This window comes from Cannabis sativa, chromosome 7 (assembly GCF_029168945.1).
Source record: "Cannabis sativa cultivar Pink pepper isolate KNU-18-1 chromosome 7, ASM2916894v1, whole genome shotgun sequence".
Lineage (NCBI taxonomy): Eukaryota > Viridiplantae > Streptophyta > Magnoliopsida > Rosales > Cannabaceae > Cannabis > Cannabis sativa.
This window is the reverse complement of record NC_083607.1, coordinates 59,307,905-59,333,832: the sequence shown is the minus strand read 5'-3', so window position 1 is coordinate 59,333,832 and position 25,928 is coordinate 59,307,905. Positions and strand designations below refer to the sequence as shown.

Sequence of the window (25,928 nt, the reverse complement as noted above, 5' to 3'; positions counted from 1 at the left end):
TAATTATAATTTGTACAATTCTTTAGTTTTCTTACTATTTGATAGCTAAACTTAACTACTAAATATATATGTAGTCTTAACTCTTTAGTTGTAATATAAGAAAAATGTAATGCAAGATGGAAAGATAGAACTTTAAGAGTTGAGAAATTAAAATTGTTGTACTTTGAGAGTTAATTATAACAAAAAGAGATAGAGAAAGAACAAGGGATTAGAGAATTTGTTTCAAAGGGAGAATTGATTCTTATTGTAATATTTGATTGTGCTAAAAGTGATTAGTAGTGCTTTGTACATTACAAAATATTTTATTAAATATTAAGACTCGCATAATTTAATTTAATAATTATTATAAAATATCGTTAATCATTCGTAAGACGTTACTAATTGTACTAAGAAAAAAATTTATAGATATGCATTATAGCAATGATTTATTATTATATTGATACAGAAGAGACTAAATTGCTAAGTGAAATTCAAAGAGGATGTGATGATTGAGTTAAGCATGGAGCATTTTTATTTTTATTTTTGAAAATAGCAATCATAAATAAAAGATAAACTTAAAGCACTTGGTCAATTTTATGTCTATTTTTTTGGGTTAATTTCTTCAAAAAAAATTCTTCTTTTTTTGTTCTAATTTGTTTTGTACATAAAACAGGGTTTGTGCATAACATAGTACAATAATATCAATTCATTTTCTAACTTCATTAGATGAATCAACAGTGTTGCCTATAGTACATTGGAAGTGTCATATTGGTACCCTTGTTATGAAAATAATGGACCTACGTACCTACCCACACAACATGAAGTCAATGATTATTTTACTCATTCAATAACAGACAAGAAATTCCACACACAAATGTGTTTGGAATGATTATGGTGTTCAGTGGTTCTTCCTTGGAAATTAGCCTGATGAATACATAAGCAGAAGTAACATTTAACACAATCCAGATTTTCTCTTCTCCATCAAATGCGTTTGGAATGATTATGGTGTTTAGTGGTTCTTCCTTAGAGATTGGCCTGAACAATACATAAGCATATCTCTATTTGAAACTTACCAAGCTACTCGAGATGTTTGCAGACGCAACAACACAGTCCCTTCTTTTCTCACTTCATTTCCTCAGTACAACAACATCCAACAAATCACATTTTCAATATAAACTGCTCTAAAGGTGTTTCTAGCACTACAAGAAATATCACTTTTACCAACACAGTTCGTTATTACGTTGGTAAAAATAATTTTTACCAGCACATTTCGCAAACTGCACTGGCGAAGAGGTTAAAGTTTTACCAGCCTACATTTGCAGTAGCTAAAATCTAATTTTTACCAGCACATTTACGCACTGGGAAAAGTCATTTTTGCCAGCGCTTTTCATTTTATGCTAGCAAAAGTTCTAATACCAACATTAATTTGCCAACCCCTTTTTGCTAACACATCACAACTAAATTTTATTTTACTAGCACAATACCAACTTTTGCCAGCACATTTCAAATGACATTTCTTGTAATGTAGACTACTAAAATATCAATACACACAACCTTCTTTGAAAAAGAAGAATCAATCCAAATAGTAATACTGTTATGATTTTTTTATTTTCAATTTCATGATGTTACTAATATTATTTTTAATATATTTTCTTAATAAGTTGTGTTTAATTTTTATTCTTTGAAATTTTATACAATATTTTATATAAATTTTCTTTTTTAAATTACTTTAATGTTTACTTTTCCTCTTACCATTATGTATTAAACAGTGTTTATTTTTAACTTATAATATAACATTTATAAATTAAAATATACATAATTTAAAATAAAACTAAGCATATATATTTTGCTCATAACATTTATATAAACTAAAACTTAAAAGCTTAAAAAAAAATATATTTATAAACCTAGCAATAACAAAAACTACATATGAGATCTATTAGACCAAGATGAGTTCAAGACAAAAAAGAGGCATAGTGATAGCCATGGCTACCAATTAATTAACTAATAATCATATAGCACCAAAAGGAACTCCACCCATGTTGTAAGGAACTGGTGCTGGTAGTATGCCTTCAAGAGCAGGGCTCGTTTGGAATGCCGTATTAAGTCGTATTGTACTGTATTATATTTTTATGGACACCTAAATATATAATATTTTAGTATATATTAAAGTTTAACATAGTATTATATAAAAATATGATATATAATCTAATTCAATACAATACAATACGACCTAATACGGTGTTCCAAACAAACCATCAATAGAAAGATCGGCCAGGCATGTTACGACCAGGTGGGAAACGGTGGAAACCACGCCCCCTAGGAAGCATCTGCGGCTGCACAAATGAAGGGTGTGGTTGGACAATGGGCATATAAAAGTTTGGCCTCACCCCAGGAAGTAACTGTTGTTGGTACCCAAACCCGAGTTGGGGAGGAATCATAGGCATACAGGGGTTAACTGGTGGCACCATTGTTGGTGGACGCATTTGAGAGAATTGTGCCTGCAACCTTGCTCTTCTATCCTCTTTGCGTTGTGCAAGTGCTACATACAGTGGTTTGCTAACGACCATTTTACAGTTCATCTCCACAAGAGCTCGGGATGCTTCCTCAACAGTCGATAAAGCAACAAATCCAAATCCCATGCTAACACCATTAGGTTTACGCATGACCTTGCATGAAGTAATTGTACCAAACTCAAAGAACAATTCTTTCAATTTTTCATCAGTAACACTATCATCTAGATTTTTAACATATAGATTCATTCCTTTGTTTTTGTCAACATTCTGCTCAGCACCCAATTTTCTTTTCTCTTTGCGAATAAAGGGTCCAACAAAAACTTGTTTGTCATTAAGTAGCATGCCATTGAGCTTCTCAATTGCACTTTGAGCAGCCTCTTTACTATCAAATTGAACAAAACCATATCCTTTAGATTGACCCGAAACATCATCAGTTGCAATTTTGCAAGATAAAATGTTACCAAATATTGAAAATGTTTCGTGTAAAGCTTTGCTGTCAATTCCTTTATCCAAGTTTTTAACAAATATATTTGCAATTCCACTCTTTCGAATATTCGGGTCCCGATAAGAATACATTATCCTAATTGACTTACCATTAACAGTAGAAAAATTCATCAAATTCAATGCCCGAGAAGCTTCTTGAGGATTACTGAAATTCACATAACCATAACCAAGGGACAGATGTGAGATCAGATCCCTGCAGACCCGGACTGAAACGACGTAACCCATTGGGCTAAATATCTCAAAAAGATCGGCTTCGTTGATGGAGGCATCAAGATCGCCGACATATAAAGATGTCATTGTCACACCATTTTGGGTAGGAACCTCAACCTGATCAACCTGAGCCATTTTGAGGATATATAGAAAGATGAGAATGATGAGTTTTGACTATACACCAAAGAAGACAGATTAAGAGAGATATGGTGGAGAATAAATTCGACTGATACTAAAATGAGAATGAGATTGAAAACGTTATTGTATACTTATATATATAGTAATAATATCCCTTTTCTTATAATCACACTAGGATTAGATGTAATCTTTTTTATGCAAAATTTTTGTAAAAGATATAACTAACTCATTAACTGTAATTAATAATAATAATAATCGTATTAGGATATATAAGATATAATTTTTGTATTTTAATAATATATACTAGGGCACGTGGCAAACGAGTTAAGAAATTAATTAAAATCTAAATGTTTTTTTTTTAATTTGATAATTGCAAACTAAATATAATTGATTGGAAGTAGAAAAGACATGAAAAGAAACCGTCCAGAACGAGACTTCCGATGGGTACATATGGACGGTTGAGATCAGTTCCGCATTCGTGGCAATTGTAGATTAAAGCCAATATTGATTAGTGTGTTTGGTTACTGAGAAAATAAAAATAGTTTTTTAGTTTCGAGATCATTGTAAATCTTATATCATAATATATTTTTGCAAATGGTATATATATTTTTGTTTATATATCTTAATATATCTTATATCATTGTAGGTGTGAAAATGAACAATTTCACTTTATTGATCTAAAAAATTCAGATATTATTTATGTTTGAATATATATAAAATGCATGACATGGCATGTATTTTTTTTTTAGATAATAAAGGCTATTATATTAAAACAAGAGTTATAATACAATAGATATAAGTGGAGGGGGAAATTCCTCCAACCATGAGCAATCAGCATTCACCGAAAGAGCATACTTAGCTAGCTTATGAGCAGCAGTATTCACAGATCTATTAAAATGAGATATTTGCACTCCTGAGAAATTGGACACTAACTGTGAAATGTTTGGTAACAAATAATGAAAATTAGAGACAGCAGTTTGATGTGACTTCAATTCGTTAAAAAAAATAATTTAGAGAATAATGCAATATGAAAAAAAAAAAAATTGTTAAAAAAAAAAAAAAGTTAGTATTTTTCATTTTTTATAACATAAAATAGTACATATATATTAGAAAAAAGAATTTAAAAAAATGCATAGTCGTCCATATTATTTAGTAATAAAAAATTAATAATAAAATAGTCTAAAAATAAATAAAATAAACAAGTAAATGAGATGACGCATTTTAATTATTAATAAAAACTAAAAAGGATATAATTATAACTATATTTAAACATACCTTAAAAAGTTACATGTCACTCATTTATAAAGAGAGTGCAATATAGAGTGCCCTTAACATTCCTCTTTTAATCAATTGTCTTTATTTCACATGGGTCCCGAAGTGTGTATCATATTTGTGTGTGATTTATATGTACACGTATTATTATTTATTGCACAAAATATGTTAACTTTAGAGAAAAAAAAAATTAACAATGGAAAAAAAAAACCCATATATAAATAAAGTTAACAAGATTTCTAAGAAAAAATATCGCTGAAATAGTTACCAGAGTAGACATCGTCACCAAAAAAATCGATGGAGCATACATCATCCCTGAAATTTGTTAATGTCGCTGAATTTTTTTTCAAAAATACTGTGTACTGTGTTAAGTTTTCACTATTATTTTACGGTTATTTTTTAGTTATTCCACTGTTGTTTTTAGTTATTCTGTTTTGTGTTCCACTTTTGTTTTTATAAAAACACAGTATTTTCGAAAAAAAATTCCGTGTGACGGTATTTTTATAAAAATTAACCAAAATTTTAGTAATTTTTGTAAGTTTTTCTTTTATTTTTAAATCCTTACCGATAGAGTATTTTTTGAAATCCCCACAATAGAAGAGTCCAAAATGTATATTACATTAAAAAAAATAAATAAATATATATTGTTAAGAGTTCCTGAAGTGTTCATGCTTGACCTTAATTTCATTTTAATATTTAGGTTTACAATGGTTTTTTTTCTTCTTATTATTACCTTTAGTTAGTTATTTATTTATTTTTATATTAATTATTATTTGTACTTTAGTTAATTTTTTAACCATGTTATTTATTTTTTTAAGGGCCCCACGTATTTTTTAAATTGAAATTAATTTGTTAAAAGACATTATTTAAATTTAAAACTTTTGAAACACGTAATAATTTTTAAAAAGATTATATAATCCTAATATTTTTAGAACTTAAAATAGATATTTATTGTTTATATAGAACATTTTCATTTTCATTTTCTATACCTAATCATATAATAGTGATCACAACACCTCATCTTTACAAAATTTTGCAAATGGTATTTTATTTCCTTATTCCTTCTTTAATTAATTATTATTATTATTATTATTATTATTATTATTATTATTATTATTTCCATTAATTTCGTTAGTTTGTTTTTTGATTTTATATTACTTGTTATTAGTTTTATCCATGTGCGCTTAGTTGTAAGTTATTATTTATTTTTTTAAAATATCTAATAATATCCTAATCCTAATAGTATAACTTTAAAGTTTATAAATATGTAAGTAATCAATTTCATTTTCACACTCAAAAAATTAATTACTCTCTCTTACTCTTAATCTCTTCTCTTTTTCGGCATATACTAACAATTCATCATCTTAGTCCATTACAAGATTTGCAAATGGTATATATATATTTTTCCAAATTAATTATTATTTCTGTTTTCTTTTTTGAAAAATTATTTCTGTTTATTAATATCCTAATTTAATTTGGATTTTAGATGGATAAAGACATGATACATAGCTTAACTTCCATATTTAATGGAATTGAGGAGAGTGATGACAATGATATCATGGGACTTCCAACTCCCTCAATGGACGAAGAATATTTAACACAATATAATCAATGTGTGTTAGATCAACATTTCAAGATATATTATGAAGATGAAAATGAAAATATAATCAAAGTTGGTGGTAGATTGAGTGACAAAAATTTCGAACAAGAACTCTACACTCCTAAGCTTTCTGATTATTTGCCTAAGCAAAATAAAATCGAAGAGGTATATACATTTACACTTATAAAATAAACACATAAAAGTTATAATTTATTGCATTGATGTTCTTACTTTATAATTATAATATGCATGAAACAGCAATATGTTGATATTGAAGCGAAATTAGAGTCTACAAAACGAAAAATCCACAACAATTACCAAAAAATGGAGCAAAAGAAACATACAACGATAAAACTTTCTGAAGAAAAAGATTTTTCTAAAAAAATCAAGGCACTAGAAAACAACAAGGCCGATGATCACTTGTGTGACAAAAAGTCCCAAACAGTAGAATCAAACACCCAAAAGATTCTTGACCATCTCCCTAAGAACAAACTCGAAAAGGTATATTATATTTATACATTAGACAAACACATAAATTATAATTTGGTGCATTTAAATCTCTTTTTTTTTTTATATTGATGTTCTTACTTTATAATTATAATATGAATGAAGCAGCAAAGTGTTGACTTTGAAGCAAAACTTGAGTCTACAAAACGAAAACTCCACAACAGTTACCAAAAAATAGAGCAAAAGAAGCATAAATCGATAAAACTTTCTGAGGTAAATGATTTTTCCAAAAAAATCAAGGTACCAGAAAGTAACAAGGCTCGTGAGCACTTGTGTGACAAAAGGTCCCAAGCAATAGAACCAAACACCCAAAAGTTTCTTGATCATCTCCCTAAGAACAAACCCGAAAAGGTATATTATATTTACACTAATTAGACAAACACATAAATTATAATTTACTGGATTCATATTTTTTTTACATTAATGTTCTTACTCTATAATTATAATATGCACGGAACAGCAACAAAGTATTAATCTTGAAGCGAAACTAGAGTCTACAAAACAAAAACTCCACGACAGTTATCAAAAAATTGAAAAAAAGAAACACCAATCGATCTTACTTTCTGAGGTGAAAGATTACTCCAAAAAGATTGAGGTACCAAAGATTATCAGAAGTTCCTTGCAAGTAAAACAAAAGACTCTCAAACTTCCTAATTACGTGCCTAAGCAAGATAAATCCGAAAAGGTACATATATTTATATTTATTAGCCAAAGAATTGAAAGTTATAAGTTATTCCATTAATGTTCTCACTATATGATTATAATTTGCATGAAACAGCAAAGTGTTGAGGATGAGACAAAACTAGAGTCCACAAAAAGGAAACAAATGGAGCAAAAGAAGCATGTAATATGCATGAAACAACAAAATATTGACCTTGAAACAAAATTAGAGTCTACAAAACAGAAACTCCACAACAGTTACCAAAAAATAGAGCAAAAGAAGCATAAGATAATTCAACTTCTTGAGGTAAAAGATTTGCCCAGGACAACAGAGGTACAAATTTTATTCAACTTGTACAATTTCATTACTAATGCTTTCTTACTTGATAAAATCAATACATTAATACTTATTATTATTTTTTTGATTCAGACTAAGAGGCGATGCTCGTGGCATAGACGTTAAATGAACAAAGTGATAATTTTGCAAATGATTGGTGGTTTGAGTGGGTGCCAACCTAGTTGGTATGTACTCAAATCATCCAACAAAATCAAAGGATGGTACAATTTCATATATATAATTATTTCACAAATGAAGACTCTATAATTCTTACTTCATGTATGTATCCAATTTCAAAATATGTTTATATCATAGACAGAAGAACAATTATTCTTATAATGCAATACAAAATTATTTGACATATTTACTATTACTAATCAATTTACCTTTAAATTTTCAAGGCCTAAATTATTTAGAAACTAAGATATTCTTGGAAATGTGGATGTGGATCATAAGTATTATTATGTTTTTATATTTGTGCTTCAAATTAATGGATAGAGTCATAAAATATGTATTGACAAAGAATATAAAAGTATCAAAGCTAACCTTAATTAGCCAATGATAATGACTAAATCCCATAACAAGAAGCTTTTGACATTAATTGCTAAACAAAAGTAAAAAAACAAACACCAAAACAAATTTGATAATTTTGGTATTGTATGTAGCCAAGTTGATGACACCAACAAATAGTTAGCACCTAAAACAAAAACTACTATCTTTTATCTTTCTTAAGAGTCAGAAATCTTCTATCCTAACACCATTACTGGCAACTAGATAAGCATCCTTGGACCTAGATTTCTTGACTCCTGCGGTTGAACCATACCTTATCGGATTTGGAACTTTCAACTGCCACACAAGTGACCTTAACCCAAACTAGCACCTTTGTTTTCATTCCCTCAATTCCTGTTAGCTTTCCCCTTAGCAGTATCGCTTTCACTCGGTTTGCATACCTTATTACAGATGAATCCTTGAAGCTAACTTCGCACGGTGATGGCAAATACACGATCAGCCTTGCCTTTGTTTCATCAAATTCGTAACAGGTTATGTTCTGAGGAAAGAGTCCCGGTGGTAAGTTGTACTCTCGGAGGAGATCTGGCAAGGTTTTTGGTGGTGACCCTACAACAATATCATCAATGTGAATTATAGGGTATGATCTAGACACCATTACCATTTTCAAGATTTCATTTCAGAGAGATTAATTAACATAAAAAAAACCTTTGAGTTTGTTGAAAATCCACTTTGCTTTCTCCTCAACTGTACTTGACAAAGTCTGCAGGTGGACGGTTGAGATCAGTTCCGCATTCGTGGCAATTGTAGATTAAAGCCAATATTGATTAGTGTGTTTGGTTACTGAGAAAATAAAAATAGTTTCTTTAGTTTTGAATAAGAAGAAAAGCTAAGTGAAGACTCTTATATCATTGTAAATCTTATATCATAATATATTTTTGCAAATGGTATATATATTTTTGTTTATATATCTTGTAAAGTCCTTTTTTTGGCAAGTTAGGTGACAAAATAATTTTTCCTTTTTATGGTAAGATTGCTATGCATTCATTTTCGAAATCTTACTTCTTTTATTCGGATATTAGTTTCCATTTTCCTTGTTTGGAAAGTTGCACTTTCAGCTGAACTTTCCTTTGTTGAAAACTTCTCAAAAGAGAAGGAATTCTCTTTTGGAAAGTTGTCTTTTTTAGGGAAACTTTGATTATTGCCTTTTCCTTATTAATTTCGATTGTATCTTGATACAATCAGAATATCTAATTTGTTTTTGGCAGGAATCAAGCTTCGAAAGAAGATCGGACCCGATTTGAGTAAGTTTCCCGTTTCGCGCGTATCCGCTTCGTCGGCATCCGAATCCGATGTAGCATCGTGTTTGTTTTTGGAAAGTTTTTGTACCGTTTGCTAATTCGAAATTGTGGTTGCCTCTTTTGTTTCTATGATCTATAAATAGAGCCTAGAGAGCAACCATTCGAATTACCTCTTCCATTATTCATTTTTTGCATTTATCTTTTGTGAGAAGAGAGTGTTTCTTTGTTTTGTGAGAGCCTAGTTGTTCATCTAGGTTCTAGTTGTTCTATTTCTGTTCTTACTCTATCCTAGAGGTTGTGAAGAACTACTTGACTGAACAAGAGATTGGTCTTCGGGAGAAGACTTGATAAAGCCTTACTTCGGGAGGAAGTAAGCACTTGGTCTTCGGGAGAAGACTTGTTGAAGCCTTACTTCGGGAGGAAGTAAGCACTCACACTTCAAAGACGAAGGGAGTTCGGGCTTGAAGGTGTTTCAAGAAGTCAGATTCATAAAGTGGATTACAAAGGATTGCGGCAATACTTTAGAGGGAGTCTAAACTTGTTTAAGTCAATTGTCTTTGTAATTTTGATACTTTATTAATTGATTTCATTCTCTGGGCGTGGCCCCGTGGACTAGGAGTGTTCGTGAGAACACTGATACCACGTATAAATCTCTTGTGTCAAGTTATTTATTTTTCTGCAAATATTTTATATTCACTGTTCGGTTTTCTTTGTAGCGAATTACTTTCTCGCAAACGCTTACAGTTTTTATATTTTCTTATATACAACTGACATTTGCAAAAACACCGTTTTTCAGTTGGTATCAGAGCGGGACACTAAACTCTTAGTGTGGTCCTATAACGTTTTTGTTAGAATGTCATTTTTTGCAGAAGGAAGTTCTATTTCTAGACCACCATTGCTTAATGACTCTAACTATCCTTACTGGAAAGTTAGAATGAGAGCCTTCATCAAATCTCAAGATGAGAAGGCGTGGAGAATGGTTCTATCAGGTTGGTCTCCTCCAGTTGAGACAGATTCTTCAGGTAATACTATTATAAAATCTGAACTGGAATGGTCTATTGAAGATGATAAACTATCTGCCTACAATAGCAAAGCCTTGCATGCTATCTTTAATGGTGTAGGTGAGGGTTACATTAAACTTATATCATCTTGTGTTTCTGCTAAGGAAGCTTGGGAGATTCTTCAAACTCGGTTTGAAGGAACTTCGATGTGAAAAGATCTAGATTTATCATGCTTCAAACTAAATTTGATGAGCTTAGAATGTCCGATAATGAAACTTTAACCGAATTCTATGAAAAATTATCTCGACATTGCTAATGAATATTTTGCTCTTGGAGAAAAGCTTCGATGACTCGTTCTTGTGAGAAAAATTGTTAGAGTTCTTCCGTAAAGGTTTGATACGAAACTTTTGGCAATGGAGGAAGCTAAAGATTTTAGCACTATGAAAGTGGAAGAATTGATGGGTTCCTTACGTACTTTTGAATTAAATCAACAGATCAAACAAAAGGACAAACCCAAATCCATTGCTGATAAAGGTAAAAGTATTGCTTTGAAAGTTGCTGATAATGAAAATTCTGATAGTGAATGTGATGATGAGATTGCTTTATTAACTAAGAATTTTCAGAAATATATGAAAAAGATGGGAAATAAAAAGAATATTTCGAAAGGTTCAAAAGGTAATACTTTCATTAAACCATCCGTCTCTAACAAAAAGGGAATTCGGTGCGGGGAATGTGAAGGTTTTGGGCATATTCAATCCGAGTGTGCAAACACTTTGAAAAAGAATAAGAAAAGTTTCAATGTCACTTGGAGTGATGATGAAACCGAAAGTGATGAAGATATTACTGAAAATGTTGCCCTAACCTCTGTTATGACTAATGTGTTGTGTGATTCACAGGTGAAAGATATATTGGTATGTCTGAATAATACCACCAAACAAGAGGAATCAGATTCAGATGAGTCTGAAATCTGTGAAGAATCTCTTGCTGAATCATACAAAGTCATGTATGAAAAATGGATTCAGGTTGCTTCTGAAAATAGAGAGTGGAATAAATTGAATAAAAAATTGTCTCATCGATTGAAATGTGTGAGTTGAAAATAAAAGAATATGAGACAAGTGTTTGTGATAAAGATGAAAAAATCTCTCTATTGAAGAAGGAACTTGAAAACTTTAAGAAAAATGTTCAAATGCTTAATCCTGGATCTTCTATTTTTGAAAAAGCTCGAATGCAGTCGGAGAGGTTTTGCGTGCCTTGGTTCTAATGGAATGGAAAGTTCTGGAGTCACGAAGTTTGTAAAATCAAGTGTTCCAACGAATCACCATGAGGCTACAAACTCGCCGTATCGGTTTCACTGTGGCGAAGAACGGCTTCGATGCCGCAAAATCTCCAGGATTTTCGAAAAGGGTAAGATCTCGTGTAAAAAGATTTGTTCCCATTTGTCATTTTTGTGGTAGAAAAGGACATATCGTACCTAAATGTTTCACATTGAATAACTCGTTTAAAACAAATTATTTTGATAATTTGAAAAAATCTCACAAGAAACATAAAGGTTTGAAACAAATATGGGTGAAACAGAAGTGTCTAGCTGGTTTTTCTGATAAAACTGCTGCATCTCAAATGTGGTACTTTGACAGTGGTTGCTCTAGACATATGCCAGGTGACAAGGATTTCTTGACTAACATACGGCCTATGCAATGTGGAGAAGTCACTTTTGGTAATGGCTTATCAGAAAAGTTGTTGGTATGGGAACTCTAAATTTTGAAGGGTTACCTAGACCGAAAAATGTGATGTTAGTTGAAGGACCGAGGGCTAATTTACTTAGCATCACCAAATCTCGTGATCAAGGGTTTACTTGTTTCTTTTGATAGTGATCATTGTTATGTTATGAATGATGACAATGAATGTATCTTGCAAGGATTTCGATCCAATGATAATCGTTACACTCTAACCCCTGTGTTTACTTGTCACTCGCCTATCAACAACACCACGTATCCGTGGCATGCCAAGCTTGGGCATATCAATTTTAAAAACCTGAAAAAATTGTCAAATGCGAGTATTGTTCGAGGTCTTCCCAAGCTTGGTAAGGAAAGTGAAGGTAAGTGTGAACCGTGTCAACTTGGAAAGCAATTAAAAATCACTCACAAGCTCAGAAACCGATATCAATACCTCAAAGGTATTGGAATTGCTTCACATGGATCTTATGGGTCCAATCCAAGTTGAAAGTTTGAATGGTAAACGATATATCTTTGTCTGTGTTGATGATTTCTCTCGTTTTACTTGGGTAGATTTCTTAAGAGAAAAATCGACACTTTTGATGCCTTTAAAACTCTTTGTCCGAGATTAAGAGTTGAGAAAGGTTGTAATATTGGGAAAATTGTTCGAATTCGAAGTGATCATGGTAAGGAATTTGAAAATTCGTGTATGATGATTTTTGCAAGTCTACAGTATAACTCATGAATTTTCGGCTCCCAAAACTCCTCAACAAAATGGAGTTGTTGAGAGGAAGAATCGAACTTTGCAGAAATGGCAAGAGTGATGTTAAATAGCAAGAAGTTGACTAAGCGATTATGGGCTGAAGCTATTAACACGGCTTGCTACATAATAAACGAGTGTTTATTCGTCCTGGTACCTCAAAAACATCTTATGAAATCTGGAAAGGTAAGCGCCCCAATGTAAGTCATTTTCATGTTTTTGGATGTGTGTGTTATGTCTATAGAGATCGTGAGCATATTGGTAAATTTGATGCTAAAAGTGATGTTGGTGTGTTTATTGGATATTCCTTAAACAAGGTAGAGCTTATCGTGTTTATAACATGAGAACTCAAACCTGTTTTGGAATCGGCTAATGTGGTTGTTGATGATTTTAGAGATTTTTCGAAATTTTCCACGAAGCCAAGATAGATAGTCTCATGGATACTCCTCCAAAAGTTGTAACGGCGGATCCCGATGCGGCGGAACCCATTGCCGATGCCGCAAATGACGAATCTGTCTTCGCAACTCGGAGAACCGTAACCGCCTATCTTGACTCATCCAAACATCATCACCGACTCTATTCGAAAGAACCAAGCACCGCAGTCAAATTGAATCATCCAAAAGATCTCATCCTTGGAAATCCCGAAGAAAGCATGGTAACACGCAAGGTATATTAATTTAATCGGCTTTCTTTGCTTTGTTTCTCAATATGAACCGAAAAATGTGAAGGAAGCCATGACCTTTGAGGAATGGCTCAATGCAATGCAAGAGGAACTCAACCAATTTGTTCGCAACAAGGTATGGATTTTGGTCCGAAGACCAAAAGGTATAAATGTTATTGGAACAAAGTGGTTGTTTAAAAATAAAAGTGATGAGTTCGGTACAATTGTAAGAAACAAGGCTCGTTTGGTGGCACAAGGGTACACTCAGGTAGATGGTATTGATTTTGATGAAACTTTTGCTCCTGTTGCAAGATTAGAATCAATACGTTTACTTTTATGTATTGCTTGTATTCTCAATATTAAATTGTTTCAAATGGATGTGAAATCGCCTTCCTTAATGGTATTTTGAATGAGGAAGTTTATGTTGAGCAACCAAAAGGATTCGAAGATCCTCAATTTCCGTACCATGTATACAAACTTGAAAAAGCTTTGTATGGTCTGAAACAAGCTCCTCGAGCTTGGTATGAAAGGTTGACTCAATTTTTACTTTCTCATGGCTATCACAGAGGTAGTGTGGATAAAACTCTTTTCATCAAACATATAAAATCTGATTTTATCATTGCTCAAATTTATGTTGATGATATAGTTTTTGGGTCTACATCTAACCATGAAGTGCAGGTATTTGTTGATCAAATGAAAAGTGAATTTGAAATGAGCATGGTTGGTGAGCTTAATTTCTTTCTTGGTCTTCAAGTGAGACAAATGGAAGGAGGTACATTTGTATCTCAAAGCAAGTATGCTAAGAACCTTGTCAAGAAATTTGGCCTTGAATCGGCTAAGCAGGTAAGTACTCCTATGAGCACCACACTGAAATTAACAAAAGATGAGAATGGAGTAAAGGTAGACACTACACTCTATCGTAGCATGATTGGAAGTCTTTTGTATTTAACTGCTAGTCGCCCTGATATATGTTACAGTGTGGGAGTGTGTGCTAGATATCAAAGTAATCCTATGGAATCTCATGTATCAGCTGTAAAAAGGATTATTAGATATGTTAATAGCACTCGATTATGGAATTTGGTACTCGAAAGATACCAATTCAAATCTTGCTTGTTTTAGTGATGCAGATTGGGCAGGAAATGCTGATGATCGAAAGAGCACAAGTGGAGGGTGTTTCTTCCTTGGGAATAATCTAGTATCTTGGCATAGCAAGAAACAGAATTCCATCTCCTTATCCACTGCCGAAGCTGAGTACATAGTCTTGGCAGCTTGTTGCACTCAACTATTGTGGTTGAAACAAATGTTGATTAATTATGGGTTTGATTTGGGTGTTTTGACTATTTTTTGTGACAATACTAGTGCCATAAATATTTCCAAAAATCCTGTTCAACACTCAAGAACAAAGCACATTGATATAAGACACCACTTTATTAGGGAACTTGTTGAAAATAAATCATTGCAATTAGAATATGTTGATACTGAAAAACAATTAGCTGACATTTTCACAAAGGCCCTAGATGCAAGTCGCTTTGACTCCCTCAGAAAGTCTTTGGGAGTTTGCATTGTTTAATTTTATCTGTTCATCATTCGTGTACAATAGTGTTGTGTGATTCTTCTCTAGCTCTAATTCTTCTATCATTGTTTTTGACAAATCATGTTTATGCTTTTGGAATATAATTAGTTAGGATCTCTGTCTGATCATACTTTGTGATGTTGTGTTAAAAGATTCATGTTACTCTTTATTTGTGTCTGGGATTAAATAATGTTCTTATACAGAGTTGAGCAATTTTTGTTTCATGCTTGTCAGGCCCCTTGCTGGAATAGAGCTACCCATACTGAAGTGTGAAAGCCATCTGATGAGTAAGCTGGAACATTGTAATTAGCAACTATGATGAGGATGCACTACCATAGAAAAGGGCTACCTTCAGTATGGTGTGAAAGCATCCAGTTGCGGGATCAATTTGAAAAAGGCGAAAATGAAAAATCATGCCAAGGACAATGATCCTATTTTCACTGCACACACTTATGTCTGACAAGTGTGTTCAACTCTGTAAGTCTCCTCTATTAAAATTAAAGTAATAATCCTGGTTCACAATTCTCAGTAACATGCATATCTTTTTCCTCAACATCAATTAAGTATGATCATCTCATGAGATTCTAATTAGTTATTTTCCTTGAAAGCATAACATGTAATCTACTTTGTCAATTGTCAATGATATTTGATTTCTCTGCTTGATTCGAATCACATATACTCACTGTACAAATTATTTGTTTTGTTTCGATTTTATTTTAAAATAAAAAAAAAAAAAAAAAAAAAGAAAAAGAGGGAGGCGTGTGACTTGCTTCATGGGTCAAGGAAAATCTTGTGCATAAATGGTAAGTATCAACATTCATTCTTTCTTTGATTTATTATGATATTTTTCCAAGTAAAGATTAATCTTTATATGGTAATGTGTCTTTATTCTTGAAAGATTGCTTTATTTTTGGAAAAATTTGTTGGCATTTCTAGTTTCCTTTTATTTTTTAAAAAAAAAAAAAGGAAAGGGGAAAGGAGTTGAGAAGTGGGCGGTTTCCTCTTTTGGTTCATGGGCTGGCGGTTTCATTTTGAATTTTCAAAATTGGTTTCCTTTTTCTTGTTTTGATTCCAAGGTTATATAAACCAAATTTTGTCACTTATTTCACCACCTACCCGAATCCCCTTTCTTGTTTCTCTGTCAAACACTATTCATCTTCTCTTTCAGTTTCAAAATGGTGAGAACCAAGAATCTAGGGCACTCAAAAAAATTAGAAGAAACCGTCCCAACTCCTTCTAGTGCTCCCCCTGCTGCCTCAGTTCCTCCTCCTGCTGTTGCAAAGCCTGGAGATTCATCGCTTCCCCAGCGTGAATCTCAAGCCGTGAAGCCAAAACGTCCACCCAAGCAAGTTGCTCGCAAATCTGTAAGGCCCTATCGCACCTGGACTTCGTCGTCTGAATCCTCGAAGGAATCTCCTCCTCCATTGGCTGTTCCTCCTCCCCGCCGCATCAATGGCCGGCACCACTCCAACAGCCCTTCCACTCGAACTCGAGCCCAAAGAAGCCTCTACCGAGAAAGAACTTCAAGCCTCTCAATCTCGAGAGAAGTCTGCTCCTCCAGCCAAGAAGAAACTCAAGACTAATCCTCCCTCGGCTTCCTCAAGTTCCAGTTCAGAAGAAGAGGATCCAATGGAAGTCTCTTCAGACAAATCAGTTTCTCTGCATACTGAGAAGGACAGTGAGGACACAGAACTCGAGCCAGAGCCTCCTCGTTCAAAAGCGCTTCGCAAAGAAAGGCCTCGCCGTCGCCAAAGGCAAGCAGCCCATGGAAGATCCTCCATCTGGTAATATCCCTTCCTCTATCTCTGGCTGTCCAACTTTTTACTATCGAGACAATGAGCGTGACTGGAATCTTTATGCAACCCGTAAGTTTGAAAGTGAGAGGAATTATGATTTGCATGCCCATCGTGTGTATGGTATTGTAAAGTTCATTCAATTTCATCAATGGGAACACACTCTTACTGGTTTTATTGGATTCATTGCTAACATTATTAAAGAGTTTTATGCTAATCTTACTGATGATTTCCTTGATGAGAACTCTAGACTGTATAGAAGAGTGTATGTTAGGGGTCATTGGTTCTCATTTTCTGAAAAGGACATTGCTCAGGCCCTGCAATTGCCTGAGAATGTTTCCAATGCTGTGATGTCCATGGATCGTGACTTGATGCACTCTGAACTCACTGGTGCACGTTCAGAATTGAAACCAGGGGAGAGTCTTCGAATTACTCACCTCACTTTTGCTCATGCTTCCCTTATGCGGTTTGCACTAAGCAATTGGGTTCCAAATTCGAACAAGACCGTGGTGTCTCAAGAAGTGGCTACACTCCTATACCGCATCACCTCTGGAACTTCCATTGATCTCGCCTCTCATATTCTCAACCAGATTGTCTCCTTTCGAAGAGGTAAAAAGCCAACCTTCAAACTTGTGTTTCCAAATTTAATCTATAAGGTTTTATCCTCTCAGAAGAATGTGGCCCAAGCACATGAAACACTTGAGCCTCCCATCACTGGCCCTACTTTCCAACCTTCTGAGTATTTTGATGGTGTGTTCCAAAAACGGCCAAAGGCTGGTGCCGTCGTCGCTTCGCCGGTGCAAGTTCGTGCTCGCTCGCTGCAGCTCCTGGAAGTCAAGTCTGAACTTCAGAATGTGTACACTCGTCTTGAAGCAATGGCTGATGTCCAGCATGACATGTCCAGGCAACTGTCCACCTTGATTCAACTCTACAAAAATTAAAGTGTTTTCGTTTGTTTCTTTTTTCTTACACTTTGGTCTATTTTTGTTCTTTGTTTACTTTGGCACTCCGATAAACAAAAAGGGGGAGAGATATTTATTTTTTGATTTTTTTTTGATTTGTTGCCCAACTCTGGACCCTTTTTTCAGGGGGAGTTGTGGTTTGTTAGTACATGTGAACTTAATGTTTCTTTTTATTTAAAGTTAGCATGTTTTTTGGTTTTGTTGTGATATTTGATTGTGTTACTCAGGGGGAGTAGTATCGTTTGCTCTTGCTAACTTTGCATTGCAGGTACTTTATGGAAAAAATTATTTTGTTCATCTAAAGTGCCAAAGGGGGAGATTGTAAAGTCCTTTTTTTGGCAAGTTAGGTGACAAAATAATTTTTCCTTTTTATGGTAAGATTGCTATGCATTCATTTTCGAAATCTTACTTCTTTTATTCGGATATTAGTTTCCATTTTCCTTGTTTGGAAAGTTGCACTTTCAGCTGAACTTTCCTTTGTTGAAAACTTCTCAAAAGAGAAGGAATTCTCTTTTGGAAAGTTGTCTTTTTTAGGGAAACTTTGATTATTGCCTTTTCCTTATTAATTTCGATTGTATCTTGATACAATCAGAATATCTAATCTGTTTTTGGCAGGAATCAAGCTTCGAAAGAAGATCGGACCCGATTTGAGTAAGTTTCCCGTTTCTGGGCAGATCTGCTTCGTCAGCATCTGAATCTGATGTAGCAGATCGTGTTTGTTTTTGGAAAGTTTTTGTACAGCTGCTAATTCGAAATTGTGGTTGCCTCTTTTGTTTCTATGATCTATAAATAGAGCCTAGAGAGCAACCATTCGAATTACCTCTTCCATTATTCATTTTTTGCATTTATCTTTTGTGAGAAGAGAGTGTTTCTTTGTTTTGTGAGAGCCTAGTTGTTCATCTAGGTTCTAGTTGTTCTATTTCTGTTCTTACTCTATCCTAGAGGTTGTGAAGAACTACTTGACTGAACAAGAGATTGGTCTTCGGGAGAAGACTTGATAAAGCCTTACTTCGGGAGGAAGTAAGCACTTGGTCTTCGGGAGAAGACTTGTTGAAGCCTTACTTCGGGAGGAAGTAAGCACTCACACTTCAAAGACGAAGGGAGTTCGGGCTTGAAGGTGTTTCAAGAAGTCAGATTCATAAAGTGGATTACAAAGGATTGCGGCAATACTTTAGAGGGAGTCTAAACTTGTTTAAGTCAATTGTCTTTGTAATTTTGATACTTTATTAATTGATTTCATTCTCTGGGCGTGGCCCCGTGGACTAGGAGTGTTCGTGAGAACACTGATACCACGTATAAATCTCTTGTGTCAAGTTATTTATTTTTCTGCAAATATTTTATATTCTGCCTGTTCAGTTTTGCTGTAGCAGAATTACAATCTGCTGCTGCAAACGCTTACAGTTTTTATATTTTCTTATATACAACTGACATTTGCAAAAACACCGTTTTTCATATCTTAATATATCTTATATCATTGTAGGTGTGAAAATGAACAATTTCACTTTATTGATCTAAAAAATTCAGATATTATTTATCTTTGAATATATAAAATGTATGACATGGCATGTATTTTTTTTAGATAACAAAGGCTATTATATTAAAACAAGAGTTATAATACAATAGATATAAGTGGAGGGGGAAGTTCCTCCAATCATGAGCAATGAGCATTCACCGAAAGAGCATACTTAGCTAGCCTATGAGCAGCAGTATTCGATCTATTAAAATGAGATATCTGCACTCCTGGGAAATTGGACACTAACTGTGAAATGTTTGGTAACAAATAATCAAAATTAGAGATAGCAGTTTAATGTGACTTCAATTCGTTAAAAAAAATAATTTAGAGAATAATACAATATGAAAAAAAAATGATTTAAAATTTGTTAAAAGAAAGAAACAGTTAGTATTTTTCAGTTTTTATAAGATAAAATAGTACATATATATTAGAAAAAAGAATTTAAAAAAAAATACATAGTCGTGCATATTATTTAATAAAAAAAAAATAAAAAATTAATAAAATAGTCTAAAATAAATAAAATAAACAAGTAAATGAAATAACGCATTTTAATTAGGGAAAAACATAGAAAAATACAAAAAAGAAAAAAAATTACAAAAATACTTTGGGCCGGCCTATTAAACATTTATACAGTCCACATATAAATATTTACAAAAATACCACATGCACTAAGTCTTCAGCTGTACAGAGCGAACCATGAAGGTGAAAATACCGCGATCGTTTCAAAACTGCAAAACAACCAAAATGAAACCAAAACGATAAAAATACAACTATTAATTCTGGCGAAATAAACTGGAAAAGAAGACCTGCAATGATCTAAACAGAAAATGACGAAAAAAAATCAGAAAAACTGTGAAGAAACTGAAATTACACATTTATTTTCTGTTTTATTCGATCAAAATAACTCCCCCTAATATCGAAATCTATATTCATGAAATGTAGATCTGTAACAAACAGATCTGAAGCTCCCACCAAATCTAAAACAATGTATGATGTGAAAATTTTTAAAAAAAACCTCATAAACAATACATGTACGTTATATACAGTTGCATTTTGATTGATTACTGGTTTCCAATATAAATATATTTTTTTAGAAACACAATAAGAAGAGTAAATTCGAATTAAGGTACAACCAGTTACGTATAAGTCTGTTTATTTTTTGTTTTGGTTGCCTTATAGTTGCATTATCGTTTTATTATAGTTTATATATTATGCATGAATTTAATTTGACGGGGACCAAAAAATAGTAGTTATAATGAAATAGTTGCATATTACTTTTATAATGAAATAACATATGCAAGTAGCAAAACTATAATAAAACTACTAAACAACTGTATACAAACTAAAATTCAGGAAAAACTCTTTGAACATCAACATCCATGATAAATCTCATTGTTACCCATTGATGATATAAAAATGGACAAGAAACAACTAGACAAAAAACATATTTAAAAAAAATACATACAGAAGGTGTTTACACTATTAAAAAACTATTACAAAATGAGAAATAATTAAATGAAGAAACTGAAATGAAAAACAATAAAACATCTGAAAAAACAAAAACAAAAAAAAACAAAAAAACAAAAAAGAAAACAGAAATTAAGACTAAACAAACGAAAATGAAAAACTCATAAAAAGAACAAATAAATTAAACTAAAAAATAGAAGCCCTAAAAAACTAAACAAAACTAAAAGAAATGTTAAAATGAAAAACCTAAAATAGTAAAATCGATAAACACGAAACACAATAATGTCAAATATGAAAAAAATTTCAAAAAGGGGGGAAACGAAAAAGAAACCGAAAACAAACCTGAGATCGAAGACCAGCTCCATCTTAATCATTTTTTGAGCATCATCTTGATGAATTTTTTCCTGAGCATCATCTTAATCATTACAGTTATGGGATTCGGTAATGGGAGTTGAAAAAAAATTAAAGAACAAAAAGAAGAGGGAAATCGAGTTGGGATCGTGGAGGGGGAAGTGTTTAGCTATGGAGGTTAATATTTAAAAAAAAAAAACTGAAAAGAAATGAAAAATAAAAAGAAAAAAGAAGAGAAAAAAAAAGAGAGAAATGATATATAGAAAGATTGATGTGGTACATCAATCTCACGTGTCAATCAAGAAAGCATTTATTGTGTGTGCATGTGGTACAAATGTAAAAAATTAAAAGAAAAGGGTATAAATGTTTGGGTAACCGTGTAGTGGTTTTTTGGTAATAAAATTAATATTTTGTATTTTTAATATAAAAATTTCTTTTAATTATTAATAAAAAGTAAAAAGGATATAATTGTAACTATACTTAAACATACCTTAAAAAGTTACATGTCACTCATTTATAAAGAGAGTGCAATATAGAGTGCCCTTAGCATTCCTCTTTTAATCAATTGTCTTTATTTCACATGGGTCCCTAAGTGTGTATCATATTTGTGTGTGATTTATGTGTACACATATCATTCTTTATTGCACAAAATATGTTAACTTTAGAGAAAAAAAAATTAACAATGGAAAAAAAAAAAACCATATATAAATAAAGTTAACAAGATTTCTAAGAACAAATATCGCTGAAATAGTTACCAGAGCAGACATCGTCACCAAAAAAATCGATGGAGCAGCCATCATCCCTGAAATTTGTTAATGTCGTTGACTTTTCTTCAAAAATACTGTGTCATGTGTTAAGTTTTTTCACTATTGTTTTACGGTTATTTTTTAGTTATTCCACTGTTGTTTTTAGTTATTCTGTTTTGTATTCCACTTGTTTTTATAAAAATACAATATTTTTCGAAAAGATTTTCGTGTGACAGTATTTTTGTAAAAATTAACCAAAATTTTAGTATTTTTTGTAAGTTTTTCTTTATTTTTAAATCCTTACAGATAGAGTATTTTTTTAAATCCCCACAATAGAAGTCCAAAATGTATATTACATTAAAAAAAAATAATAATAATAAAAAAAAGTAAATATATATTGTTAAGAGTTCCTGAAGTGTTCATGCTTGACCTTAATTTCATTTTAATATTTAGGTTTACAATGGTTTTTTTTTCTTCTTATTATTACCTTTAGTTAGTTATTTATTTATTTTTATATTAATTATTATTTGTACTTTAGTTAATTTTTTAACCATGTTATTTATTTTTTTAAGGGCTCCACGTATTTTTTAAATTGAAATTAATTTGTTTTTTTTTTAAAAAAAAAAAAGACATTATTTAAATTTAAAACTTTTGAAACACGTAATAATTTTTAAAAAGATTATATAATCCTAATATTTTTAGAACTTAAAATAGATATTTATTGTTTATATAGAACATTTTCATTTTCATTTTCTATACCTAATCATATAATAGTGATCACAACACCTCATCTTTACAAAATTTTGCAAATGGTATTTTATTTCCTTATTCCTTCTTTAATTAATTAATTAATTATTATTATTATTATTATTATTATTATTATTATTATTATTATTATTATTATTATTTCCGTTCATTTCGTTAGTTTGTTTTTTGATTTTATATTACTTGTTATTAGTTTTATCCATGTGCACTTAGTTGTAAGTTATTATTTATTTTTTTAATAGATAATATCTAATAATATCCTAATCCTAATAGTATAACTTTAACGTTTATATATATAAGTAATTATAACGTTTTCAATTTCATTTTCACACTCAAAAAATTAATTACTCTACTCTTAATCTCTTCTCTTTTTCGGCATATACTAACAATTCATCATCTTAGTCCATTACAAGATTTGCAAATGGTATATATATATTTTTCCAAATTAATTATTATTTCTGTTTTCTTTTTTGAAAAATTATTTCTGTTTATTAATATACTAATTTAATTTGGATTTTAGATGGATAAAGACATGATACATAGCTTAACTTCCATATTTAATGGAATTGAGGAGAGTGATGACAATGATATCATGGGACTTCCAACTCCCTCAATGGACGAAGAATATTTAACACAATATAATCAATGTGTGTTAGATCAACATTTCAAGATATATTATGAAGATGAAAATGAAAATATAATCAAAGTTGGTGGTAGATTGAGTGACAAAAATTTCGAACAAGAACTCTACACTCCTAAGCTTTCTGATTATTTGCCTAAGCAAAATAAAATCGAAGAGGTATATACATTTACACTTATAAAATAAACACATAAAAGTTATAATTTATTACATTGATGTTCTTACTTTATAATTATAATATGCATGAAACAGCGATATGTTGATGTTGAAGCGAAATTAGAGTCTACAAAACGAAAACTCCACAACAATTACCAAAAAATAGAGCAAAAGAAGCATAAATCGATAAAACTTTCTGAGGTAAATGATTTTTCCAAAAAAATCAAGGTACCAGAAAGTAACAAGGCTCGTGAGCACTTGTGTGACAAAAGGTCCCAAGCAATAGAACCAAACACCCAAAAGTTTCTTGATCATCTCCCTAAGAACAAACCCGAAAAGGTATATTATATTTACACTAATTAGACAAGCACATAAATTATAATTTATTGCATTCATATTTTTTTTTACATTAATGTTCTTACTCTATAATTATAATATGCACGGAACAGCAACAAAGTATTAATCTTGAAGCGAAACTAGAGTCTACAAAACAAAAACTCCACGACAGTTATCAAAAAATTGAAAAAAAGAAACACCAATCGATCCTACTTTCTGAGGTGAAAGATTACTCCAAAAAGATTGAGGTACCAAAGATTATCAGAAGTTCCTTGCAAGTAAAACAAAAGACTCTCAAACTTCCTGATTATGTGCCTAAGCAAGATAAATCCGAAAAGGTACATATATTTATATTTATTAGCCAAAGAATTGAAAGTTATAAGTTATTCCATTAATGTTCTTACTATATGATTATAATTTGCATGAAACAGAAAGTGTTGAGGATGAGACAAAACTAGAGTCCACAAAAAGGAAACAAATGGAGCAAATGAAGCCTATAATATGCATGAAACAACAAAATATTGACCTTGAAACTAAACTAGAGTTTACAAAACAAAAACTCCACAACAGTTACCAAAAAATAGAGCAAAAGAAGCATAAGATAATTAAACTTCTTGAGGTAAAAGATTTGCCCAGGATAACAGAGGTACAAATTTTATTCAACTTGTACAATTTCATTACTAATGCTTTCTTACTTGATAAAATCAATACATTAATACTTATTATTATTTTTTTGATTCAGACTAAGAGACGATGCTCGTGGCATAGACGTTAAATGAACAAAGTGATAATTTTGCAAATGATTGGTGGTTTGAGTGGGTGCCAACCTAGTTGGTATGTACTCAAATCATCCAACAAAATCAAAGGATGGTACAATTTCATATATATAATTATTTCACAAATGAAGACTCTATAATTCTTACTTCATGTATGTATCCAATTTCAAAATATGTTTATATCATAGACAGAAGAACAATTATTCTTATAATGCAATACAAAATTATTTGACATATTTACTATTACTAATCAATTTACCTTTAAATTTTCAAGGCCTAAATTATTTAGAAACTAAGATATTCTTGGAAATGTGGATGTGGATCATAAGTATTATTATGTTTTTATATTTGTGCTTCAAATTAATGGATAGAGTCATAAAATATGTATTGACAAAGAATATAAAAGTATCAAAGCTAACCTTAATTAGCCAATGATAATGACTAAATCCCATAACAAGAAGCTTTTGACATTAATTGCTAAACAAAAGTAAAAAAAACAAACACCAAAACAAATTTGATAATTTTGGTATTATATGTAGCCAAGTTGATGACACCAACAAATAGTTAGCACCTAAAACAAAAACTACTATCTTTTATCTTTCTTAAGAGTCAGAAATCTTCTATCCTAACACCATTACTGGCAACTAGATAAGCATCCTTGGACCTAGATTTCTTGACTCCAGCAGTGAACCATACCTTATCGGATTTGGAACTTTCAACTGCCACACAAGTGACCTTAACCCAAACTAGCACCTTTGTTTTCATTCCCTCAATTCCTGTTAGCTTTCCCCTTAGCAGTATCGCTTTCACTCGGTTTGCATACCTTATTACAGATGAATCCTTGAAGCTAACTTCGCACGGTGATGGCAAATACACGATCAGCCTTGCCTTTGTTTCATCAAATTCGTAACAGGTTATGTTCTGAGGAAAGAGTCCCGGTGGTAAGTTGTACTCTCGGAGGAGATCTGGCAAGGTTTTTGGTGGTGACCCTACAACAATATCATCAATGTGAATTATAGGGTATGATCTAGACACCATTACCATTTTCAAGATTTCATTTCAGAGAGATTAATTAACATAAAAAAAACCTTTGAGTTTGTTGAAAATCCACTTTGCTTTCTCCTCAACTGTACTTGACAAAGTCTGCAGGTGGACGGTTGAGATCAGTTCCGCATTCGTGGCAAT

General features: G+C 31.8%; 3 protein-coding genes and 1 pseudogene across 3 annotated transcripts; 1 reads left to right on the top strand and 3 right to left on the bottom strand.

Moving 5' to 3' along the window:
• Positions 1-2,237: 2,237 nt before the first annotated feature.
• On the bottom strand, positions 2,238-3,875 carry LOC115696766 (polyadenylate-binding protein 8-like). The gene has a single exon (XM_061118738.1). The coding sequence runs from the start codon at positions 3,342-3,344 to the stop codon at positions 2,238-2,240; it is 1,107 nt and encodes a 368-aa protein (XP_060974721.1). The 5' UTR covers positions 3,345-3,875.
• Positions 3,876-6,105: 2,230 nt separating this feature from the next.
• On the top strand, positions 6,106-7,849 carry LOC115696765 (uncharacterized). Its single transcript, XM_030623649.2, has 6 exons — positions 6,106-6,384; positions 6,478-6,720; positions 6,835-7,077; positions 7,187-7,411; positions 7,505-7,720; positions 7,817-7,849. Exons 1-6 carry the CDS (start codon positions 6,106-6,108, stop codon positions 7,847-7,849), a joined length of 1,239 nt encoding a protein of 412 aa, XP_030479509.2.
• Positions 7,850-8,245: 396 nt separating this feature from the next.
• LOC115696764 (uncharacterized protein At5g01610-like) lies at positions 8,246-9,035 on the bottom strand (annotated as a pseudogene).
• A 16,159-nt stretch (positions 9,036-25,194) lies between these two features.
• On the bottom strand, positions 25,195-25,928 carry LOC115695514 (uncharacterized protein At5g01610-like; the record flags this gene model as incomplete). Its single annotated transcript, XM_061118737.1, has 2 exons — positions 25,195-25,732; positions 25,832-25,928. Coding segments are annotated over 2 exons (477 nt in total), but the record flags the coding sequence as incomplete, so codon positions are not given.

Coding starts and splice junctions, on each gene's coding strand:
- LOC115696766 (XM_061118738.1), bottom strand. CDS start 3,344: ATGGCTCAGGTTGATCAGGTTGAGGTTCCTACCCAAAATGGTGTGACA.
- LOC115696765 (XM_030623649.2), top strand. CDS start 6,106: ATGGATAAAGACATGATACATAGCTTAACTTCCATATTTAATGGAATT. Junction 7,078..7,186: donor CTAAGAACAAACCCGAAAAG/GTATATTATATT, acceptor TGCACGGAACAG/CAACAAAGTATTAATCTTGA. Junction 7,721..7,816: donor ATTTGCCCAGGACAACAGAG/GTACAAATTTTA, acceptor TTTTTGATTCAG/ACTAAGAGGCGATGCTCGTG.